Source organism: Vespula pensylvanica, chromosome 17 (genome assembly GCF_014466175.1).
Source record: "Vespula pensylvanica isolate Volc-1 chromosome 17, ASM1446617v1, whole genome shotgun sequence".
In the NCBI taxonomy this organism is placed as follows: domain Eukaryota; kingdom Metazoa; phylum Arthropoda; class Insecta; order Hymenoptera; family Vespidae; genus Vespula; species Vespula pensylvanica.
In genome coordinates, this window is record NC_057701.1 from 3082625 (window position 1) to 3109125 (window position 26501).

The 26501-nt window shown below is 26.6% G+C and overlaps 1 protein-coding gene across 5 annotated transcripts in view; it reads left to right on the plus strand.

The window, feature by feature from the left end:
- LOC122635153 (microphthalmia-associated transcription factor) overlaps window positions 1-26501 on the plus strand; it is a 120570-nt gene that overhangs the window by 74289 nt on the left and 19780 nt on the right. For all 5 annotated transcript variants that reach the window (XM_043825024.1, XM_043825023.1, XM_043825022.1 and 2 more), the window contains 2 exons: window positions 10807-10996; window positions 22072-22147. In XM_043825024.1, the coding sequence (XP_043680959.1) occupies window positions 10807-10996; window positions 22072-22147 (266 nt within the window). The remainder of the gene's footprint in view (window positions 1-10806; window positions 10997-22071; window positions 22148-26501) is intronic.

The window sequence follows — 26501 nt, forward strand, 5'->3', positions numbered from 1 at the left end:
CTTTATATGAAAATAACAAATATTAGTATTATTATTATGTTTCTTCTTCTCTTTTTTCTTTCTTTCTTTTTTTTTTCTAATGGAAAATTCTGACATTCATATTTTTCCAGATTTTGAAAAAGTTTCTTGATTCGTAGTTTTACAATTTGACAAAAAAGAAAGAAATGAAAGAAAACTGAAAAAGAGAGGAGAGAAAAAAAGAAAGAAAAAAATTAGTTTAAAAAGTCTCGAAAAAAAGTAATTGAGTTTTAAAACCATCTACGAACTTCTGGCCCGTCCTATACTAGTGTTCTTTGTTTAGAATGTTCTTGTAACACATACACGCATGAAATATAAAAATACAAAAATATAATATATATATAAAATATAAAAACACACACACACACACACACATATATATTCATATAATAGTTAAATATTGAATGTAGACGGTATATAAAATTCTAAAAAAATTACTATATAATAAACATATATATATATAAAATATTACAATTTCCGACATTAATTATCACCAAACTTAAAAAAAAAAAAGAAAAATACCCATCATTTTACATAAAGAAAATATTGAAATAAACATTACAACAGATTTGATATTTCATCTAATCGTCTAATAGTTCATAAAATGTTACCTAAAACGGTATTCCGAAAGATCGCGTTAGTTTCTTCGAATAATGTTCTATCAAATTTCTAGAAAATAATTTTATCGCCACCCTTTATCTCTCTCTTTCTCTCTCTCTCTTTCTCTACAACGCTATCGAACTCGTTGCAACGTTTATATATATATATATATATATATACACATATATGTGTGTGTATGTATACGTGTATACGTGTATATGTGTACGTGTGAGTGTACTGTATAAAACGAGCAAAAAGCAACGTACAACTGTAATGCATATTATAGCAGCATCCCCTATCCACATACACGTGTTTCCGTCTCTGATGACGCACGTCGTTATGATTCTTAATAGGCTCGTATTATGAATTATGATATACATATATACATACATACATACATATGCATATATATATATATATGTATGTATGTATGTATGTATGTATGTAGGTACGTATAGGAACATTGCAGTTGCAACGTAGGTTTGTTTGATACATCGACGAGACTGTAACGAAAATTCTCTTATTTATTCCTCGGTAAATTACTTCTTCTTCTTCCTCTTCTTTTTCATTTTTTTCTTGGTCTTTTTTCTTGTTAGTTTTATTCTTCTTCTTTTCTTCTTTTCATTTTTCTCATTCTTCATTTTCTTTTCTCTCGTTCGTCTTATACTTTTCTCTTTCTCTTTCTCTTTTTTATTTTTCCTTTTGATTGATTATTATTTATTTTGATTGATAGTTTGTTAGAAATAGTAGATTGTAAATTTTTTTTTTTAATTTTAGTATTATATATATATATATATATATATATATATATAGTTTTTTTAAATTATACTTATTTTATGTACTTTATTTTTTCTTGAATTGTTTTACATCGGTTATAAATTTAAACTTTACATTTTCTTTGTTATACAATAAGAATTAATATTTCATTACAAATCATATATTATAAATTTTTTAATTCTTTATCATTATTATTATTATTATTATTATTATTATTATTATTATTATTATTATTGTTATTATTATTATTACGACATCGTCTGGTTTAAAATATTATCTTATAATAATAAAAAGGTAATAAAAATTATGTGATATCGTTTAAACGATCATTAAAATTTTATTTTAACGTTTCATTCATTTTCTCTCATTGTTTTTTATCGTTTATTATTATTATTATAGTCATATTATCATTACTATCATCATCATCATCATCATCATCATCATCATCATCATCATCATCATCATCGTCATCGTCATCATCCTCGTTTATTATTATTATTACGTGATTACAAAAGATACTTAATATATCTGGAGAACATCCTGCTACGAGTGAAATGTACGCTACGATACGAAAAGTATGATTATGAAATAACGACGTTTACCCATGTCGGCAATGAATAACACAAAATGGGATTTCCATGAATGTTAAAGTAAAACACAAACAAAGCAGTAGAGCGTTTCCCTTTATGATCCTGATATATGTATGTATCTTTATACATACATATATCTATGTTATATCTATCTACGCATGTATATATATCTATGTATGTATATATGATGAATGTATGTGTATATCTATACATATGTATGTATGATGCATATAGCTGTGCATATATGTATGTATAATATATGTTGATGTATGTATATATGCATGTATATGCGTATATCTATGTATATATATGTATGTATGTGTTGCGTATACTATGTATATATGCATGATGCATATATATATATATATATTTTCAAGCTGATAACCATATCCGACAATACCCGATGAGACTATTGTAATCTCTTTGATGTCAAAGAGACCAGAAGACGAATAGTTTTTACCAGACACGATACTGGATATACGTACATATACATACGTACATACGTATACATGCAAATGGAATGAACGATACAAATTTGTAGTAACACGTATACCCGGATATAATATTCCATGTCTCATTTTATATATCGCAGAACCTTCTTTGTTTTAATTTATACTTTATATCGATTTAATTTGTTAAACGAATGTGTCGATATTTGAAAGAGAAGAAAATCATTGAAATAGTAAACTCGTTAGAAATTTATCATACGTATTTATAACGATACTCTAGTGTTTAACTAATGTTTTAAATGATGTCGATACGAATTCTTTTTCTATCGTTTTTCTTCATTGAATATTAATTCGATTAGAATTTTATTAGGAGAGAAATATTCTAATCTTATCATTTATCTTCTTGTTTCTCTTCTTGTTGTTGTTGTTGTTGTTGTTGTCGTTACAATAATAATTATTATTATTATTACTATAATTATTGTCTTGTTGCACGTATTATTTGATAAAATAATAATAACGATATAATAGTAAAAATAATATGAATTGTAAAAAAAGTTCATAAAGAAAAGTAATAGAAATAATTAAAAATGATAAACAAAAATTAATACCAATTATATATATATATATATATATATATATATATATATATATATAAATAAATACACAATTCTAAAGATTTGATAATTACAACGAACGAATTATCACATCGATTAAAAACAATACATTTTAATGAACTCGAATCTACTCCCATTTTTTTAAATCCATTTTTCAATGAAACAACGAACGTTGGGTTTGGGTGAGAGTGGGTGAGTGGGTGGGTGGTTGATCGAGGCAGGCAGGCAGGCGCAGGCAAGCAAGCAAGCAAAGAGGGGGTGGGGTAGTGTTGGGAGGAAATCGTATCGACGGTTTATGGCTCGACGTTATTCAGGAAATCGAGCCAGTGAAATTCATGGGCCGTTTGAAAAGCTACCAGCTCCGTGGTAGAATACTTTATTATTGTCCGCCAATGTCGGCTCAGACATTTGTTTCAGATCGATCTCGCTGCTAGATTGCGGATAATTGATTGGATTTATGTGCTGTGCTGCACGGCTGCCGGTGCCATTGCTGTTTTCCCCAAGAGATCGCATGTACGCGTCGATTTCGTTGTTTTTATTTCTCTCTCTCTCTCTCTCTCTCTCTCTCTCTCTCTCTCTCTCTCTCTTTCGATCTCCCTTTTTTTAATTTTCTCTCTCTCTTTCTCCCTGTCCTTCTTTCTCTCTTTTTCTATCTCTTTCTTTCTCTCTCACTCTCACTCTTTCTTTTTCTGTCTTTTTCGATCTCTCTTTCGATCTTTCTCTCTCTCTTTTTTTCGATCTCTCGATCACGATCTCTCTCTTTTTTGTTTTCTCTGTCTTTCTTTTTCTTTCTCTATCTTTTTCGATCTTTCGATCACGATCTCTCTTTTTTGTTCTCTCTCTCTCTCTCTCTCTCTCTCTCTCTCTCTCTCTCTCTCTCTCTCTCTTTTTCTTTCCGGTATAGATACACGCATTTCGTCTCTCTTGCACATTGCGTTCTTTTTGCTTTCTCTTTTTGTTTCTCTTCTTTCTCTCTTTTATTTATTTATTTATTTATTTATTTATTTATTTATTTATTTATTTATTTATTTTTGGTTTCTTTCTCTCTTTCCAATTCTCTTTTTCTTTTCTTTTCTCCTTTTTTTCTCCTTCATTTTCTGTTTCTATTGTTATCTCGTTAGGTTTATATGCCGAAATAACGTGGGAAACGACATCACATTTCTCTCGTGAGTTTTCTCCTCTACGCTGTTTTTTTTTTATTTTTTTATTTTTTATTGTTTTTGATTAATCATCATCATCGTCGTCGTTGTCGTCGTCGTCGTCGTCGTCATGGTCATGGTCGTTATCATCGATGAATAAAAATAATCATAAACTTTTCATTAAGAAAAGTAATTACTCGACGCGTGACAACGTCGTATTTTTATATTAAACAAAAGAAAAAAAAAAAAAGAGAGAGAATAATCATATTTCTTCAAACGACGAAATAAAAATTTCAACGTTCGATTTGCGCAAAAAGAAAAACCGATAAATAATTACATAGATTTTTGTTAAACTTAGTTTTCTTATCGTTTTAAATGTCGATTCTTAGAACGATCCGATTTCTCGGGATTTCCATTTATTCGTTCCAGCTTTTCCCTGTTCGAGGACAAGAACGTCGTTTTCCCTTCCCTTCCTCCTTTTCCTCCCCTTCCCATGAATTCTCCTCCCACTCAGCCCCCTTCTTATGCAAGCAAAATACAGGCTTTTATCATAATGGTATAGAGATGACGAGGATCGTGTAATCGTGTGTGCTCTCGCGCTCACTCATACATCGTAAAACTTAGATCGTTCGTTTTTACTCTTCAACGTCGGCTGTTAGGCGAACGTTCGAAAGATTTTCTTTTCCATCGAAAGATTTGACGCTTGGTACGCCATATTTTTGTTCCTTTTTTTATTTTCCTTCCGAAATCGAAAATGAAATTTGAGGGAGTTCAATTGGAACAAACGATTCTTCGTTTTCTAACTTATCGATTGATTTGTTTTCAATTATTTTTCATTAATTAATTTTCTTTTTTTTTTATAAATCTTCTGTTGTAAATTTTGTTGTTAAGTATATATATATATATATGTGTGTGTGTGCGTGTGTATGTATATAAATAAAAAGCATTAATAATATTTTTTAATAAAGAGATTGTATAGTATCAAACAGTACAATCGCAAAATTTTTCACTTGATATATAGATTATGATTATATAATATCTATCGATATTATTATATAATAAGAAAATAATAAGAAAATAAATAGATATGCGAGAAAGAATTAGTATTAAAAAAAGAAAGAAGAGATTAAAAATAATCTTAGTTGAATTCCGAGAAAGATAAAATATGCATTATTATAAATTTGCATTAATGAAATTTGCATTATTATTTAACGACGTCCATTAATTTTTGAGCTATCGAATCGAACTATACGACGTTACTATTAAATCCCATTCAGAACGTAAAAATGTCGTCTTTGGGTTTTACGTAACGAATTGTTCTCTAGATCGTTTTATAAATACCTACAACCGATTACGTATTAAGAACATTATAGTTTCTCCTATTAAAAAAAAAAAAAAAAAAAAAAAAAAAAAAAAAAAAAAACTTCTTTTGTAAGAGAGCATCGATTCTAACGATTTTAACGAGTCTTACAAACGATATTGCTATTTCTACTTATTTTCAAACGGAAATGTACCATTCCGAATTAATGAAGAAGGAAAAGAAGAACTGGTTATTTATTTATATAATTATCGAACATCGACAGCGTTCATCAAAGATTAGCATAAGTTCATTAACGTTTGAATGATATCAAACGACAAGTACACTTGTTATTTCTCTTTAACAAATTATTATGACGTGATTGATAATCAAATTCTATTTGTAAAGTCGAAACGATGTTCTTTCTTCTTCTTTTTTTTTTTTTTTATTGATTACTATGAACGTATAAAATAAATGTTTTATTATTTATAAATCTATCTATCTACCTTATATATATATATATATATATAATAAAATTTTCTATATATAAAAATTAATATAAATATTATATATGACGGAGAATAAAAAATAATTTTTCTATAAATATTATTATTAATAATAAAAGCAAAATTATATCCTTTAATAAATATTTTTATTTCGATTAGGAAATATGTGTGTGTGTGTGTATATAATCCTTAGAGTTGATAAGAACGGATCATAATTCATACTTCCTTAATAACTTATGATAAAGATTGGTGAGATTGAATTAAACGTTTTCGCGTACCTCAAGTTATACAATTCTTCCTTTAACATTAGGGTCAAAGAGAGAAGAAGAGGAATCCTTGTATATACAGCTTTTGCTCGTTTAGCGAACATCAAAGAGTTACTTGCGCTATGCTTCACTGTTAACTCAATTCATTTCTCGTAGTATAGTAGTAGAAGCAGTCAACACATCGAAATGCTTGTGTTCTACCAAACAGGCCTCGGTTATTATTGTTTACGTAATGTTTGCGTAACGGTATGACATATACATACATACGTACGTACGTACGTACGTACGTATGTATGTACATATACACGTATAAATATATTATTCTTTCGCGTTTGTGAATTTCATACAATCTAATCACCAAATTTTCGTAATAAGTATTTTGTTTATATATTTATTTATTTATTTATTTATTTATTTTTATAATTTTTTATTTGTTCGTTCGTTTGATTTATTTTCTTTTTTTATTTATTTATTTATTTAATACGCGTGTTATTCGAATTTAATTATTCTTTTTATAGACGGATATATTTATATTTATGTTTGTGTATGTGTGTTTGTGTGTTTCACACGTTTACACGATTTTCATAGTATCGTTTTATTTATATGCATACATACACACATATATATATATATGATTTTGTTTTAATTAATAATAATTCAAGCCTTTTAGTTCGTTATAAAATTATATATTGTTTTAAACATGCTCAAAATTTATTCAATTTTAATTATTTTCTCTTTTCTTTTTCTTTTTTTTTTTTTCTAGCAACAATACGTGTTTAATAATTTCGTTTAATAATTTTAACTCTACGTGTTTCTATGCGTATATGCTCGCCATACAAGATTTTCACAATACTTTATTTTACTTTTTAATATTCCTTTCTAATTATATTTAAAATTTTATTTAACAATAACTACAATTTTATAATTTCTTATATACACAAATATACGTGTTTCATAAAACGTCGGAACGATTTTAAAAGTAGATATTTTCTTTTTTCTCTTTTCTTTCTTTCTTCATTTTTTCTTATTGTTCCTTTCCACTTTAAAAATTCTCTACTATTTAAATAATAATTCCATTTAAATTTATATTCACACATAAAATTAACGTGTCAATTCTTGTTTCACGAAATAATCCTACGTACGATTTTTTTTTTTTTTTTTTTGTAATTCTTTTCTATTTATTAATATATATTTTCTTTTTCTTTTTTCTTTTCTCTTCTTTCTTTCTTTTGATTTTTAATTTTTTATTTACAAATAATTCCAGTTTAATAACTTGTCGATGAGTTTTCGTTATCAATCGAGTACCAAGGCTCGTAAGGTAGTATATCATTATTGAACAGTGTTGGTACACACGTACGTACTATACACGAAACATTTTTAGTACGCGGCCGAACGGTAAATTACTTTATAATTACGGTGCAATTAAGTGTCGGCATTTAACGTTCCGCCGCGCCGGTAATTAAGCCGTCGAAAAATAAATGAAATAAATGATCGCTTAATGGCGGTGCTACATTTTTCTAGAGCAGCTAGAAAATATTGTGTCGTTTAACCTCTTTCTTCTTTTCTACCCTCCGCCCTCCCCCATTCCGCCCTTTTTCTTCTTTTTTTTCCCCCTCCTTTTTATTCGTTTTTATTTATTTATTTATATACTTATTTTTTTATTTTGTTTTTTCATTTAGTTTCCCTTTCGTTCGACCGAACTTCTTTATTTATTTATTTATTTATTTATTTATTTATTTATCTTTCTTTTGCATTCTGTTTATAAATCTTTTTTATTTTAGTTTATTTAAAAAGAAAAAAAAGAAAAAAAGAAATCGTTGCTTTTTATTTTATTCGTTCAAAAGATTGCAAGCTTTTTATTTTTATTTATCTCCTTTTTTTTCTTTTCTCTCTCTCTCTCTCTCTCTCTCTCTTTTTTTTTTTTAACAAAAATATGGATTTATCTCTGTATATGTATGATTATCTCGTCTTTTATCTTTTTCGTATTCTTTTTTTTTTTTTTTTTATCGAGTAAGTTAATGAAATATATTGGATGATATATTTTCTAACGTGACAATAAAATCTTGAAAATCTTACGTATCCGTTGATAATCGATTGTTGGTTTGAGAACAATGATTATCGAATCGCAATGCGATTGTTTTTCATGTCCGACACGACGAGTATCATGTATCTCATAGATATATCACGCTTCTAACTACTTTTACATTTCAACAACAAAGTGATACGTGATATTATCACTTGGTTCTTCGGCCAAGAGAAATTTCAAACAGGGATCCCACTTACGACTAATTATTACGATTAATTATCATTCTACAAAGTTACCATACGTGTAGAATATTCTTTTATAAAAATCGGATTAATATTGGTATTAATTATTTGAAAAATATTAGGAAGCAAAAAAAAAAGAAAAGAAAATTTAATAGCTAGTAAATCATTAAGTTACGCTTGAAGTAAAATTAATTTATCTGTAATGCAATTTTTTATCGATTAAACTGTGCATAATGAATTGTAATTTTTTTTATTGTCGCTCTAAAAAAAAAAAAAAAAAATTCCTTCATTCGAAGGGCTATAGTATTATATATATATATTTTTTTATAATAATAAATTATAAATAATATTAATAATAAATATATTGCTATGAATACTATAGTTATATATATTATATTATATATAATATAATAATTATATTAATAGTTATATATAATAAGTTATATATATATAGTTTTATATATATATATAAAATTATTATTATTAAATATAACAATAATACTATCATTATTATACTATATTATACTCTACGTACTATTACATTATAATATTATCTTATTAATTAATATAACTTACATTTAACATATATAATACTTAAAAGAAAATTCATATCGATATCTTAAAAAAAGTAATAATTAAATACACACACATAAGCAATTGTATGACTTCAAAAATATATACATGACGCGTTGTTTCTTACTATATACATGTATCATTTTCAAATTTAATGAAAGAACGTTTAACGTTTCATTGATTGATCTATAGAAAGAGAGATACAGAGAGATTGAGAAAGAGAAAGAGAAAGAAAGATAAAGACAAGAAAAATGATAGATTCTCTATTATTTAATGCTTTTATCTCCATTCGATGAGTACGTGCTCGAACTTTCGTCCTTTATTTTTCTTTTCTTTTCTTTTCTTTTTTTTTTTTTTAAACTCTTTCCCTTTTTTTTCGCTTCTTTCTTTTCTTTTTTCCTTTTCCCTTCACGTTTAATGAAAACGGAGCATCAAATCGTCGCATATCCTCGCACGTGTCGATACTAATCGTTTTATCGATTAGATCATTGGAATCGAGAGTAAGTGTATGTATATGTGTAAACGTCTCTTGACGACGATGTTGAGTTAAAAAAAAAAAAAAAAAAAAAAAAAAAGAAAAGAAAAGAGAGAAATGGAAAAAAGAAAAATGATCGATCACGATCGACCATCAGAAACGAGAATTATCGAATGAGAATTATCGACGATGTCGTTATTAAATAAAAATCACGAATGATATATTTTTTAATTTTTTTTTTTTTTAATTTTCTCTCTCTCTCTCTTTCTCTCTCTCTTCTGTCTTTTTTTTTAATACCTTTTTTTTTGTTTGTTTTATCTTCATCGCGAATTATTCATCCTAATTGATATTCGCGCCTAATCGTTCGATTTCAATTCCAAAATCAGTTCTCTCATACGTATTATAAATGACGTTAAGTACTTTCCAAACATTCTGCTCGGCAACGTCGAAACGAAATCAAATCATATCTGATCGATCGATCCTATCGATATATACAAGGTGTCTCGGAGATATAACAATTTATTATATAATAACGATAATGCGCAATATACGTAAATACGTGCATAGGTATGTATGTATATATGTATGTATGTATGTATGTATGTATGTGTGTGTGTGTGTGTGTATGTTGATATTTTATGAGTCAGTAAACTCACCTTTGTACATTCGGAATACGTATTTTCCTTATACTTGAAAGATATTAGATTATTTTCAGAGTAAAGTTATGGCAAACTTTTTAAAGGTGTTTTTCTTTCGGGATATTTGTAAAGTATTTTTAATATATATATATATATATTAATTATATATTAATTATAAAATATTAGTATAATATTAGTATTAAATATAATACAAACTGTTGATGATAAAAATATATATAATAAATAAATATATATATATATATATATATTTAATTTTTGAAAATCGCAGGATATCATTTCCTTAGATTACTTTTATAATTAATTGTAATAAAATAATTAATGAAAATATACTTAATTATTAGCTCATATATATACACATATACACACATATCCAAATATATTCAACATTAGAGAAATTTGTAATATGCACATATTTGAATTCAGAGTTAGTATATTATTTATTACAATCGTTGATTGAATAACAGACGAACAGAAATGAAAATAAAAAACAAACAAATCAAGAAAAATTGTATCGATCGAATTAACTAATTCTTTTGATATTTCTTATTTTTCTTTTTTCTTTTTTATCGTTACAGGCAGAAGATCTCTTGGACGATATCCTGTCGTTCGAGGCTGGATCCTTGGGCGACGGATTAAAGGACGGGCATGCGGGTAGTCTTTCGAATTTACCGGATCTTCAAATTAAACCGGAACCTCTTTTGCTCACCGAAGCGGAGATTCATGCCTTGGCGAAGGATCGACAGAAAAAGGATAATCATAATATGAGTAAGTAAATTATTACACGTTTCCAATCAGTTTCTTCTTTGTTAATTATTTAATTAATGAATTATATATTTTATATATATATATATATATTATATATTTTTCTATATAAATTATTCTATTAAAATTATTTCTATTAAATTTTTCTTTATATATATATATATATAAATATTCTTTATAAATTATATATATATATATATAAACATAGATTGAAAAAAGAAAATATATATATGTATATGTGTGTGTGTGTGTATAGATTGAATCAATGAGAAATATTATATCGCAAATGAAATTAAGTGGTATAATTAAAAATTATATATATAAAAAAAATGAACAAGTTACTTCAACGATAAGTTGAACGAAATAATCGAACGAATGAAATCGACAGATTATTTGTATAGTCGAAAAGAAAATAGAAATGACAAAAAAAAAAGAAAGAAAGAAAGAAAGAAAGAAAGAAAGAACAAATACTCGACGAATATCGTAAGGAATCTTCATCGTAATCATTTCTTTTTTTATTTTCTTTTAAACAAACTTATCGTCCCTTTCCTTTTCGTTAAATATTATAACAAATATCGATTTACTGAAATTTCATTGAATTATCTGTACCGTGAAAAAGAAAAAAAAAAGAGAGAGACAGAGAGAGAGAGAGAGAGAGGAAAAAACGTAATAGCAAAACGAATGAAAATCATTGAAAAAAAGAAAAAAAAAAAAAAAGACAAATAACGAAAACGTGGTCAATTCGAACGAACAATAAAAATTCTTTCGTTCAATTTTTTCATAATTGCACGCATATTTGCCGGCAAATGTACAATGTGTCCCAATCGAAAGTGATCTGTTTAATGAATTCTGAAAAAATTATACAGAGAAAAATAAAAGTGATTATTACGGAATCTATTTGATATATTTTTTTCTCTTTTGTCTTTTCTCAAAAAAAAAAAAAAAAAAAAAAAAAAAACGCAGTGATAGATCAATTTCATTTTCGAAGTAAACGAATAGAAGGAGAGGATACGAGTCCTTGTTATAAATTCATCCAATTTGTTGGGTTTAACCCTTTGAGAGGAGAAAGAGGAAGAGAGAGAATTGGTAATGGGGTTGACAATCCCCATAAAAAAAAAATCTTAATGAAACGTATGATTCGAAAGGTCCTTCGAATCGTTTCTTCACGATGGCTTTGATTTTATTTTCTATTTTTTTTTTCTCTTTCGTTTCTTTTTTCTTTTTTTTTTTTTTTTTCTTTTAATTTTCTTTTTTTTTCATCTCGAGCCAATAGTTTAATGAATAATAAATAAAAGTGTTGACGTTACGAAGTTTCAAAGTCGAAAATAAATTTGATGATATTAAACGTTTAAAAGCGTCATATTGATGGCGATCTCGATGGGATAATAATGGCTTTGATCGAATAATGATTTGAAGTCTAATATTTCGAATGTAATTTGATTACATCTTCTAGGATTACTTCTGATAGAAAATAATCGAAGGGTGCAAATAATCGAAGGATGGAAAATACTACGATTTAAAAACTGTCAATTTTGTTACCAAGTATGTGTGTGTGTGTGTGTGTATGTATATACCGAGTCGTACATATTCGTAATAAATAAATCGTATCTACTGGGGGAAGGTTCGTTCGACGTAACAAAAATTTTATTACCGTTGCTTCGAGATCGGACGATAGGTATTTCGAATGTTTCGTAAAATAAAAATTGTTTTCAATCTACTGAAATTACGGGTTATTGGCAAAAAATATGAAACAGGAAAGAAAAATACAAAAAGAAGAAAAAGAACTTATATACCCGTTTTCCGCTAGCCCGTTTAAAGATTTAGATTAATCCAAAGTGAATAAATTTGTAAGAAAGGATCCGTTTTTTTAGAAAACAAAATTTATAAAGAAAAAACAAAAAAAAAAAAAAAGAAAGAAAAAAAAAGACGAAAAGAAAAGTGAATCGATTTTATAGTAATCATGGTGAATAGTTTTTTGTTAGGATGTTCTATAAAAAAGTGTTTGTGTCTATATATATATATTTAAATATATTATTTATATATTATTAATATTATAATACATTTTATAGTATAATATATATATATATTTTATGCTTATAATATAAATGCAATATAATATTTATATAATATATATATATATATGCATATATGCAAGTATATAATATGTGTAAATATGTTTAAATACATATGTAGGTACATAACTTGAGAATTGTTACTCATACCTTTACGATTCGTGCTTAACGAAAAGCGCATGTTCCCGTACAAAACCGAATAAGCCCGAGGCAAATTTCCGACTGAATAATCGAGACAGAAAAGGATAAGGGTATACGTATACGTACGTGTATAGAAGCACCCCGATTGCTCCGGTTGAATTCCGTGAAATGTAATTGGTTTCTAGCAGCTGTAGTGACTCCAAATACGTACGAATATTTTCGTGAAACATTGTCGATCGAATTTCACGTACCTTTACGCGTTTATTGTCTGAACACACAACGGTACAAACAATCGTGAGAGAGATATATCGGCGGCATGATTGTTAACAATTTTATTTAAATATTAATGCAATAATTTTAAAAACGTATTGATTATATATATATATATATATATATATATATATATTATTTTTATATTTCTATTTTTCATAACATCATTTAACACTATACAATTTTTTTTGTATACTATGATAAAAACAATCGTAATAACCGTAACGACGTGCGGTGAGAAATGTGAAATTAAATTTTTTTGTTATCTTTATCTTTCTTCTCTCTCTCTCTCTCTCTCTCTCTCTCTCTCTCTCTCTCTCTCTCTCTCTCTCTCTCTCTCTCTCTCTCTCGTTCTGTATCTTTCTTTCTTTCTTTCTTGCATCGAACAAACGGTAACAATATCAGAAATTTTGTCCGAGTAATCAGCGAACTTCAATTATCCGGTTTCGTTCGTTGCCCTAAACGCAATAAGCAATAAAATCTTGAAATATACGTGCGAACGTGTACGGACAACGAAAAGCACCCCATTCGGTGTTATACCAAAGCGAGTTCCTTTCCATTTACGTAGATTATTATAGTTCGCAAGAGAGATCTCCCGATTCTACGTGCTTGATACCTCCAATGGATATAAATAATTTATGCGCTGAGAACACGTCACGCCGTTATTAACTTAATCACCTTGTATAGCTTCGACAAACGGAATACGCGATTTACGCGTTGATACGTTATGTGCGTTGAAAGCTTGTGCTTTGCATGTCCTACTCGATAAACCCGACAAATTTTACTATTTACGTTTAGATTTCTTTTTTCTTTTTTATTTCTTTTTTTTTTCTTTCTTTTTTTTTTTTATCTTTTCTTTTATTTTTATATCGTCTCATGTATCTCTTTAATTTTTTTTCTTTTTTTTTTCCCTTTAATTATTTTGATATCAACAAAATGTTTCATAAATATGTGTGTGTGTATGTGTGTGTGTGTGTGTATGTATGTATATTAACTTAAAAAAAATTTGCGAAGGAATTTAGTAAATGGATAATTAACACATGCAACGTTAACAAGTTAAAACTACGAGTATTACAATTTCTAAAGAAATATATTTATAATACACTTTTATTATACAATCATATATATAGTCCGTCATTAGATGAATGATATTTTCAAAAAGAATTACTTCAACTTTAGACTCTCATTTATGCAAAAGTACCATTTCTGAAATGCGACTTTACCGTGAAAAATCATCCTTAACTAGTCAACCCTCTCATACCATAAATGTCACTTCTACAATACACACACATACAAACACATGAAACATACACATACAACACACGCATACAAACACATACATTTATTTGAGAAAATAGGAATGGAACTTATCGAGACGAGGCGCGTAAGCAGGATTTTTTTACACGTGACCTGGCCGTATACGTGACCCGATTTTCAAACGTATGTACATATACTACGTTTGATTTTTCATTTCTACCACTTCGCTACCCCCACATACTCCCCTCTCTCTCTCTCTCTCTCTCTTTTTCTATCTTTTACTCACTCTACTTATATATATATATATATATATATATATATATTTATACATATATACACGTATGTGTAGATGTGTACGTATCTTTGAAAGAGCCCGCAAAACGAATACCTTCAGGCACTTCGTTCACTAGGCTTCTCGTAAAAAAAACAAAAAGAAGGGACGAGTTTTCTACGTTTGCGTTATACGTCGTCATAATTTTTTCATTACCATCTTGCTTTGCCTTTCACCCTCTATTTCTCTCTCTCTCTCTCTCTCTCAGCAGGTTCCCCTTTTTACTCCTCCCTTTTTATCCACGAACCTCGCGTTAGAACGCGCGTAAAATGGAAACAAAGAACGGCACACGATAAAGAAGTAATTAAGTTTTGAAAACGATGGAAAAAACGAGTAGAGCGTTACATTCGTTCGTAATAAACCGGTTACAAAGACGATTCTATTCTTTATTTTATTTAATTTTTTCTTTCTTTATTTCTTTCTTCTTATCCTTCTTCTTTTTTCCTTTTCTTATTCTATTATTACGATACACGACGCGTATGTACTTTGGTTTGTTTTTGTTCTCTTTCTTTCTTTCTTTCTTTCTTTCTTGTTCTCTTCTTCTTTTTATTTTCTTTCTTTCTTTCTTCCTTTTCTTTTTATTTTTTTATTTTATTTTATAGGACTCTAAGAAGTCTTGTCCTTACGTCTAAATGTTATTACGTGTTTACATTTGATGTTAATCTTTGCTTTATACTCGTGTACATATATATATATATTTTTTTTTTTTCGTGTTTAAACGTTTTATTATTTAAAAAATGAAAACGAATGTATCTACGTAATCGTCCGTGTACATAATACTTGATATAAAAGTAATTTATTGAAATAATAAAAGATTAAATACAATAACAACGTTTCATTCGTTTTAACTATTTTTCTGATTATCTTTCTTGTACAAAAAAAGAAAAAATTCCATTGTCAAGTTAACGATTATGATGAAAATTTTTCTTATTATCTTGAAAACCGTTTATAATCATATATCGAAAATGCATTTGCAAAAGATAAAAATTCTCCATGAAAATCTAAACCGTTTTTATGGGCTATTTTCTATATATTTTCTATTCAGAGGAAACTATTCCTTTCCTAAGAGTCATTGTCCTTCGATTAGGATCCAATCTTCTTAGATTCTAAGTGAAAAGCTAAGGGATTTAGTCCACTCTCTCTCTCTCTCTCTCTCTCTCTCTCTCTCTCTCTCTCTCTCTCTCTCTCTTACTCCCAAAAGTTTCGTTCAATATATCCTTGTCTTTCTTCCATTGAATATATACGTATGTATATGTGTATATATATATATATATATATGTATATATATATATTAGTACCATTTCTCTCTCTCTCTCTATCTCTCTTTCTCTCTCTTTCACTTTCTATCTCTCTCCCTCTTTTTTATATCTCTTTCATTCTCTTCGTCCATCAACTCGCATCATTTTCTTCTAAACGTAGTAATCTGATTTCGAAAAAGTTTTCTCTCTCTTTCTATTAGATCTATTATTCGTATGTATGTATGTATGTATATATGTATGTATATATGTGTGCATGTATGTTTCTCTTTCATTTACTTTTCACCTATTGTTTCATTCTTAACTATTCAACTTTTTCTCGATTGCTGTTTTAACTCATTCACCCTCTTCTATTCGTTTTTAAAAAAGAGGGTTGAAAGTCGAAAGTCCTCGAAAACTTTTCTTCCTTGAACGTTCTACATTTTCAAGGCTACTGTTATCTCTCTCTTCTTCTCTCTTCTCATTTCCCTCTCTCTCTCTCTCTCTCTCTCTTTCTCTCTCTCTCTTTCTAGTTCCTGTTGTAGAGTATTGTTATTGTTATTGTTATTATTATTGTTATTACTCAGCAATATCTCTATAATAGTTGTACAACGTATGACTCATCTGAGAGATATCGTGACATATTATTCTTTCTTTTTTATTTTCATTTTTGTTTCTCCCTGTTATTTTTATTATTATTTTATTATTTTATTATTTTACTATTATTATTATTATTATTATTATTATTATTATTATTATTGTTTTCTTAAATTTAATTATGAGATATCCGATAAAAAATAATATCAAAGTTCATCGAAATGCATCAACGTTGTTCATTCGTTCGGATTATTCAGTTTGTCAAATTTTTTTTTATAATTTTCTTTTCTTTCACAATTTGGAAACGTCAACACCACGTTATAAATCTTGGGAAAGATCAGAATTTTCTTTCGGTTTGATTCGGTGAAATAATTTGAAATGTTCGCTTGTTATATGCAACGATCCCCAGCAATCGTTAATAAGACTCAAATCGTGAGATAATAATCGCCAATGAAAATTTTGTATTTCATAATACGATGAAACATAGAATACAGGAGGACGATGGGAAATAATCGGCTATGGTCAGCGTTTTAATCTTTAAATCTTATTAACGTTTAAATATGGATTGCCGCGAGGTTAATTAGCGTAGTAAATATATCGCGAAATTGAAAACGAGTCCTGCTAAAATTTTCCTAATTAATCGACGTCGCTTGTTATCTCCTTTCTCTTTCTCTCTCTCTCGTGTATATATATATATATATATATATATATATATATCTTCCCTCATCCCTTTCCCTATTTTGTCACGTATCACGTTCTGTTCACTTTTCGGGGACAACGTCGTTAAATTTTATTGAACTATTATAAATTGTATTTCGTAATATCTATCCTATAAATTGTAACATATAATATTTTACGAGTGAAAGTAGAGATTCCAAAAAAAAAAAAGAAAAAAAAAGAAAAAGAAAAGAAAGAAAAATTATGTTCTTTATACTGATAAAGATTTCTTTTCTTTTTTTCCTTTTTCTTTTTCTTTTTTTTTTTTTTCTTTTTTTGATTTGTTTTTGTCTTTTCTTTTTTGATCTTTTTTTTTTCTACGTAGATATATAGAAGATGGTTCGAAAATTGTATTATTTTGTAAATTCGAAAGATCCTTATGAGCGTCGTGTCCAAAGAAAGTTTTTTATTATATTATTTTTTTTTTATAAGATATATTATAAATGATAATTACTATTAATTTCTTGTTACTATTAATTTTGGAGAATGTCACGTTCTCATCTTATGTTTTATTTAGATAAACATATAGTATTTTTTTGACAATCGTATTGTACAAATTTGTGACAGCCAGTAGTACATCCTATACCTCCTATATCTAAATTTAAATATGAAATATTTTTAAATTACGACATAGTTTTATATATTTCTTTTTTATTACATAAAAACATATGCTTCTTTTCTTTTTTCTTCCCTCTCTTTTTTTTTTTTTTTTTTGAATATGTAATATATTTTTGAGATCAATATTTACGTAACATTTATATATATATATATATAAAAAGTATGTTATAAAAATTGTACTGTACAAATCTGAAACACCCTATATATCTCGTATTTAATAAATCATCTTCTATGTATCATATCTAATAAAGATAAAAGAAAATATAAAAAAGACATTTCTTGTTCACAAAACATACTTCTTATATGTCAATATTTTTATAACATTTGTTTTTTATTTACATACACACAAACACACATATCATCTTTTGAAAATTGTTATAATATTAATTTGAGACACCTTGTATATCGTCGTATCTAATCTCAATGGTATAGTACCTACCGGCGCTACTTACTGTTCACTTGATAAGCAATACTTTTTACTTATTAATCGCTCGAACGCATTAAAAAAAAAGAGAACGAAAAAAGAGAGGAAAACAAAAAAAAAAAATTAAAAAAAAGATGAAAAGAAAAAAAAAGAATAAATTTTTTGTTTGGTTTTCTTCTCACATTAAGTCGTTTGAACAATGCATTCCTCGTAAATCGATCAACGATAGAAAACCATTATATATATTTATGTATGTATATATAATGTATACATACACACACATACATATATATATATATATATATACATACAACGGAAACCTTGGCATCTATTCGTATCATAGAAACTCATTAATCGTATCGACGGAATTTATAATAGTGTTGACATCTTTTGATCGAATCTAAAATGACGAAATTGATTTACCAATAAATATACATATGTATACATATATGTATATATACATATACGTATAAATAAATATATATATATATATATATATATATATATTGTATATATATACACACATCTGTAAAAATATTTAGAATTAATAAATAAACAATTTTTCTTTATTTTTTAATTCGTCACGAAGATTCCACACGTACATACATAAATACACATACGCGTATATACAAATAATTATAATATTAATTTTTTTAATAAAAAGAAACAATATTCCTTATCATTATTAACGTGAATTACTATTAATAAAAAAAAAAAAAAAAAAAAGAAAGAAAGAATCCGACAGATATAAAAGTAAAGAAGATATAAATATTTAAGATTTCTTCTTTTTTTTTTTCTTTTCTTTTAAATAGAGACAAAAAGAAAATTTGTTATTAATTATTAACATAGTCCGTTACATAAAAATAAAATTATAAGGAAAAGGGGAAGTAAGAAGGAGATAAAAGAATATAAATATTTAAAAATGTTTTACATTTTTTGTGTTTTTCTTTTTTTTTTTTTTTCTTTAGTTCTCATAGAAAAAGAATTAGTTGTAATTATTGATGAGGATTGTTATTTATTGGGGTAAAACAAAAAGTGGCGGTATAGATCGAAGTCACTCGACCTTTTTGTATGTGATGTATACATACGTTCGAGATACCTGGTCGGAATAATCGATCGAAATCGAGGTCACGTGCCAATGGTTCGTCTCTTTGCCGTTACCTTGAAAATTGTGCAATACTATTTGCAATCCTTTCTAGAGGCACGCTTTTATTCTCCTCGTTATACATATTGGAGAAAGGACGAATATAATCGGACAGAACTAGTTAATTTATCGATATCGTTTAAATTAATATTATTGCGATTGATATCGTGGATTTTGAAAGCATTAAAAAAAAAATTTTTTGAAAAAGACATACGTTAATATCATCTACTGTGATTAGACGAGTCGAAAAGAAATTTTGGAATTTTTGATAAGATGAATGTTTTATGTTTGAATTAATGAACGATATGTACTCTATGTAAATATAATATTTTCATATATATTATAAATATTTGTTAAAAATATAAATTTTTAATATTTGTTTTGTGTAACTATATTTGAATACTATATAATGTAATATTTAAAATATTTCAATAGGAATTATATATGAATATTTTAAAGAGTATATATTTAATAATATATTTCATTTTTTTATTTTAATGATAATAATATTGGAATATACTATTCAATAGGTATATATATATATATATATATATATATATATATATATATATGAGTCAATATTTTGTTAAATATCACTAGTCCATTATTTCGAACTTAAGTGAAAAATAACTTACGTGAGAACATATGCACGTGGAGATCGTTCGGTAACCATTTGCAAAGGGGTCAAGCGAGTTTTGTAAACGTGCGACGAATAATCCGTAGAAACGAAGGACCGAATTGAATGTGAATGCGTCTTTATCGCTAGTAAAACAGGAGTAAATCTTTACGGTAACGAGCTGAATCTCCTTAACACAGATACTTTATACATTATACTTGAATGTCGTGATATTGATAGAATATTCTCTTCCTTGTACTACATACACACACACATATATATATATATATATATATATATATATATATATGTATGGCGATCTTAACAACGAAAAGAGTACATAATATACTTCTTGAGATTAATTTCAAAGTACGTCGAGAATATGCAAAATGTAGAAAAGGAAAAAATGAAAAGTAATAAATGAACGTGGAATATGCAAAACGTAGACAAGAAAAAAAAATGAAAAAGAAAAGAGAAGTGGAAAAAAAAATAGATTCAGACTAACTCGTCTATTGAAAGGAGAATAAATTGTATATATGTATGTAATGTATTGGTGAATCTAAAGTGATAATTTATATGTTGCATTGATTTTGATTTAAAAAAAAAAAAAAATCTTTTTAATTTCTTTGTTTGATTTCTCTTTTGAATTTGTTGAAACGTCAATTATTTTTAAATCAGTTCTGTATATATATATATATATATATATATATATATATATATATATATATATATATATATATATATATATATATATATATATAATACACAAGTATATTTCATTAAAAAAAAAAATTTGAAATACATTATTTAAATGTTATCATTTATTTAATTATTTAATATATATTTATCATCATAGTTATATTTATATCGATAATATAATATGATTACTATATAATTATTAATACTTACATATATATATATATATCTTTAGTTTTATATATAAAATAATATTATGTGTGTGTGTAATTATAGTTTCTTATAAAATATAATATGAGTTTATCAAATAATAATTAATACTTACATATTATTATATATAAATGTATAATACGAAACGATAATAACCTTTACAACATATATTAATTTATATAAACGCTAATAATCATATATATTCCCATATCCATATTAATTTATTTACTAATACATCATCGACTTCTCAATCATCTATAATAATAATAATAATAATAATAATAATAATAATAATAATAATAATAATTTTTATCATGAAACAAAAACAATTTATAAATAAATAAATAAATAAATAAAAAGAAAAATTAAATAATTCGCTATCGTAGAAAAAAAAAAAGGGAGAAAAGAAAATAATATAATGTTCGACGTTCGAAATAGTTGGCATTTAAAAATAAAAAAGAATACGAAATCTATGACATATTGATCGCTATAGTATACAATAAAATATACACATACAATATATACATATATATATATATATATATATATATATATATATATACACATACACATATACGGTTGCCAATAATTCCAATGTCGATATTCATTGTCGAACACACCCACGTATAATAAAATCGACAAGAGAAAGCGAGATTATAGTGCGATCAACGTGCGAGAACGTTACGAAAGAATTAGTATCGTTTATCTGACATTCACACCATGATTGATGTCCACAATTTCCGTTTTCAGTCGAGCGACGAAGGCGTTTTAACATCAACGACAGGATCAAGGAGCTTGGCACCCTTCTGCCTAAGACCAATGACCCGTAAGTATTATTTATTTTGTATGGTGTAGCTTAATTCTTTCTTTTCTCTTTTTTCCTTCTTTCTTCTTCTTCTTCTTCTTCTTCTTCTTCTTCTTTTGTATTTATCTATTTATCTCGTTATTTGATTCGATTGGATTTATGATACATCTATATTTTTTTAATATGTAGATTGTTCCGTTTAGAATTTTTTGTGATGATATCTTTTTTTCGATACACATTTTCATACGATTTTATATTGCTTTTATACATATATTTATACAATACTACTTTCTGACTTTTCTCTTTTTTGTTACGTATTATATTTTATCATATATAAGATAAATAATCCCTTGTATATTTATCACATTCTTATATACGTATATATCGCTATATACTTTTGTCTTCGTTTTTTTTTTTTTTTTTTTTTTAAATATATTTTTTATTAATTTTTTTTATAATTTTACCATATATATTTATATTCTTTTTTTTCCAAATATCTGTATATACATATATATAGATATTAATTAAAACATTATATATATATTTAATTATTCATTTTACTTCATATATATGTACGTATCTCCTTTTTTTATCACATTTTTTCTCTTTCATTGATCATCTTTTCACGGTTCTTCGTGCGCTTTCTTTCACTGTACGTGCAGGATGCAGCTACCCTTTCGCGAGTCCTCACGGGTCATTATTTCCTGTTCGTGACCTTTTACTGCGAGTTAGTCCAGGTCAGGTGCTCCAGACGAGAGGCTTTCACCGGAAGTTCATTCTTTCTTCTTTTTTTCGTTTTCTTTCTTTCTTTCTTTCTTTCTTTCTTTCTTTTTTTCCTCTTTTTTTTTCTTTTTGCTACCTTTCCACTAGGAGTACTTCGTGATACTCTTTTCCCTTCTTCATTCTTTCTAGCTTGTTTCACTCTGATCCTTCCTATTCTCTATTCTTTTTCTCTTTCTTTTATCTTTTGTGTACGTGTGTGTACATATATATATATATATATATATATATATACATGCGTGTATGTGTTGTATATGTGTGCATATGTGCGTAAGAGAGAGAAAGAGAGAGAGAGAGAGAGAGAGAGAGAGAGAGACATATTCCATGGTGATGGTTATTCTTTCTCAAATGGATGGTAAAAAATGTAAAACGAAAAAGGGCTCGACGATGCACTATGTAGGTTCGTGGGTTCTTTGAAAGAATATATTCCAATTTATATTATTTTTGACTTATCTTTTTTATACTCCACGTTTAAATCTCTGTTATATAAATTATAACGATAATTAATAGTAATCGGTATAATAGAACGTACTTGTTATAATTGTGTGTCAATAAAATATGTTACTTATAATTTTTTTTTTTTTTTTTTTTTTTGTATTTTTGAAAGAGAGAAAGAGAGAAAGAGAGAGAATGTATTTCTAATATGATTTTCAATTAATATTATATCTTTGTTGAAATTTATAATGTTATTATAGATCGTTGTAATCGTATTGGTTTAATTAAGGGCAAAATATAAAATTCTTCACTGTAAAATTTGAATATTTTTCTTTTAGAAGAATTCATTCTAAACTTAGTTTTCTATTTTTATTACATCTGTATTATTAATTTGTAATACAATAATGGATCAGTCTAATTAAATTAATTTCATTGGTTACGAATATCTGTCATTCATTCCAAATTTAATTTTCAACTTATGTCATAGGTATATATTATAATTTATAGTACGATAATGATCACTATAATTACGTTATGTGAATGTAATTGATTTGTCTCACAGATTGTGAAATATTTTTTTTTTTTTTTTTTCTTTTTTTGGTCGAGAGAGAATTTATTCCAAATTTATGTTTTAATTTATATCGTATCTATATTATAATTTAGAGTATAATTTATAATACGATAATGACCGATATATAATATTTCAATTGTTACAAAAGTTTTCATATTTATGATATAATACTTATAATTACAATTTATACTGTAATTTATATAATTTATACTATAACTTATAATAATATCGATAGTGACCGATATATATATATATATATATATATATATATATATATATATATAATATTTCAATTCTCATAAAAATATTCTTATCTCTACGAGATCAAACTTACTATCGATCAAACTCTTCGCAATCTCAAACAAAAAGAGAAAATATAGAAAATACTAAATCCCATCGAACGAAAATTAAGAAAAAAAGAAATCAATCGTTTAATACAAATCATAATTCGTAAGCATTATATCTCGTAAATAAAAATTTATCGTACGTAGAAACTCGATAAATCCGATTAATACTTTCTTTTATTTTTTTTTTTCAAAATTATAATAATTTACCAAATAAAAAGATCATTCGCGTTATAATCAAGGTGTCCTTTTAATCTTAACATTTAATCATTTTTAATGGTTAATGAAGATTATCATATTTTTATCCGTAATAAAATTTAGCCAGTGAGGCAAAAAATAAAGCGCAATATAATCGTCACGGTTACATATATACATGTATACAGGGCTGACCTGTTTCAGACGCGATTTAAGATTTCTTTTCCTCGCGACGATCGACGTACTAACGAGCGAGCATTGCATGCAATAGCCAACGTCTGGCAGCTACCCTTCATTTATCAATCCGACCTTCGGCCATCCATTTGTCATTGTCAGGATCGGGATAACTTAAAAACTATCCTCGCTTTTCTCTCCCTCCATTTTTTTTCTATTTTATCTCTTTTTTCCTCTTTTTTTGTTTGTTTGTTTGTTTGTTTCTCTTTTTTTCATCCCTCTCTCTTTCTCTCTTGCTATCTCTCTCTCTCTCTCTCTCTTTTCTTTTTTTCTTCTTGTTGGTTTTTTTTCTTTTTTTTTTTTTTTTTGTAAAGTACTATCCCATGGTATTTAGCATTCTTTTACGCAACGTCATTCATAGAACGAGTCAATGTGTTATTTAACATAAAGATTTTTTCAACATTTTAATCTGCATACATAGGAAGTAAATTGAACATTTCGATTTTTAAAAGAAACGAGAGAAAAAGAGAGAAGGAAGGAAACTTTTTTCTAGAAATTTTTTCTCAATAAATTTTCTTTGATCTTCTGGAGAAGATTAAATGTTCGATCTTTTTTATCGATTACTTCTACTTTCTTCGAACGTTTTATTAAAGAATTTATCATATTTCTTATAAATAATAAAAAGATTAAACGTTAATCTTTAAGTTAAACTAACTTTAGCTTCAACGCAAATGTTTCTATTCTAAAAAAATTGTTTTCACTTTTCATCTTGAAACGGTTATTTTAATAGTTATATATGTAAGTTCATATTAAATAAATAAAATGAATCGAACGTCGTTAAAATTGATATTATCGAGAAAAAAGAGATATTGTTACAAAAGGAAGAGAGAAAAAAAGAGAGAGATAGGAGAGAAAGAACGAAATACATACATAAATACATATATAAATACATACATATATATACATACGTACATATATATAATACACATATATAAAATAATACTTCAACACATAACAACTTCGAAAAGCCTTTTAAAAGTTACTCCGAAAAAAAGGAGAAAAAAAAAAAACGTAAAAAAGAATAAGCAAATAAAACGCGAACGTTTTTCGTAAAAATTGTACTATTATTTTTTTTTGTTCTTTTTTCTTTTTAATTGTTTTTATTTTATTTTTAATTTCCATTACGTTCTCCCGTGAAATAACTGAATAATAATGGTTAGGATCGATGTTAAAGAGTCGATACTTCGCATAATACGAGTTGCTCTTTTGAGAATGAATGATTATGAATCAAAGCGATTTTCATTCCTTTAATCGTGAGATTTTGAACAACGTAAAGAAAACGAGTAGAGTTTACGATCGATTAGTTAAAGTGTCTATTAAAGATCGCTTTGCTTTCATTGTTATCGTCATAATTATTTCATAGTTAAAACACATAGACAGATAGATACAAACACATCATATACAGTTTACCAACACAAACAATATATATATATATATATATATATATATATATATATATTTATATATAGGGTCTTACGTTTTAATCGATATCGCTCAAATATTCTATAATTTTATTAATTTATATAAACTAATATTTCAATAAAACGTTTCAACTTATATATCAAATGTTTCAACAAAATATTTCAATTTATATATGAAATATTTCAAGAAAAATATTTCTATTTATATAAAGAAATACTTTAATAAACTATTTCAATTTATATAAACAGATATTTCAACAAAATGTTTCAACTTATATAAACAAATATTTATTCATTAGATTATTTCGAGGGTTAGATAATGGTGAGAAGGAAGGATTAATGCAATACGTATCGCAGCTATTTTTTACGAAGAACTATTTTTCTCGAAGATACGT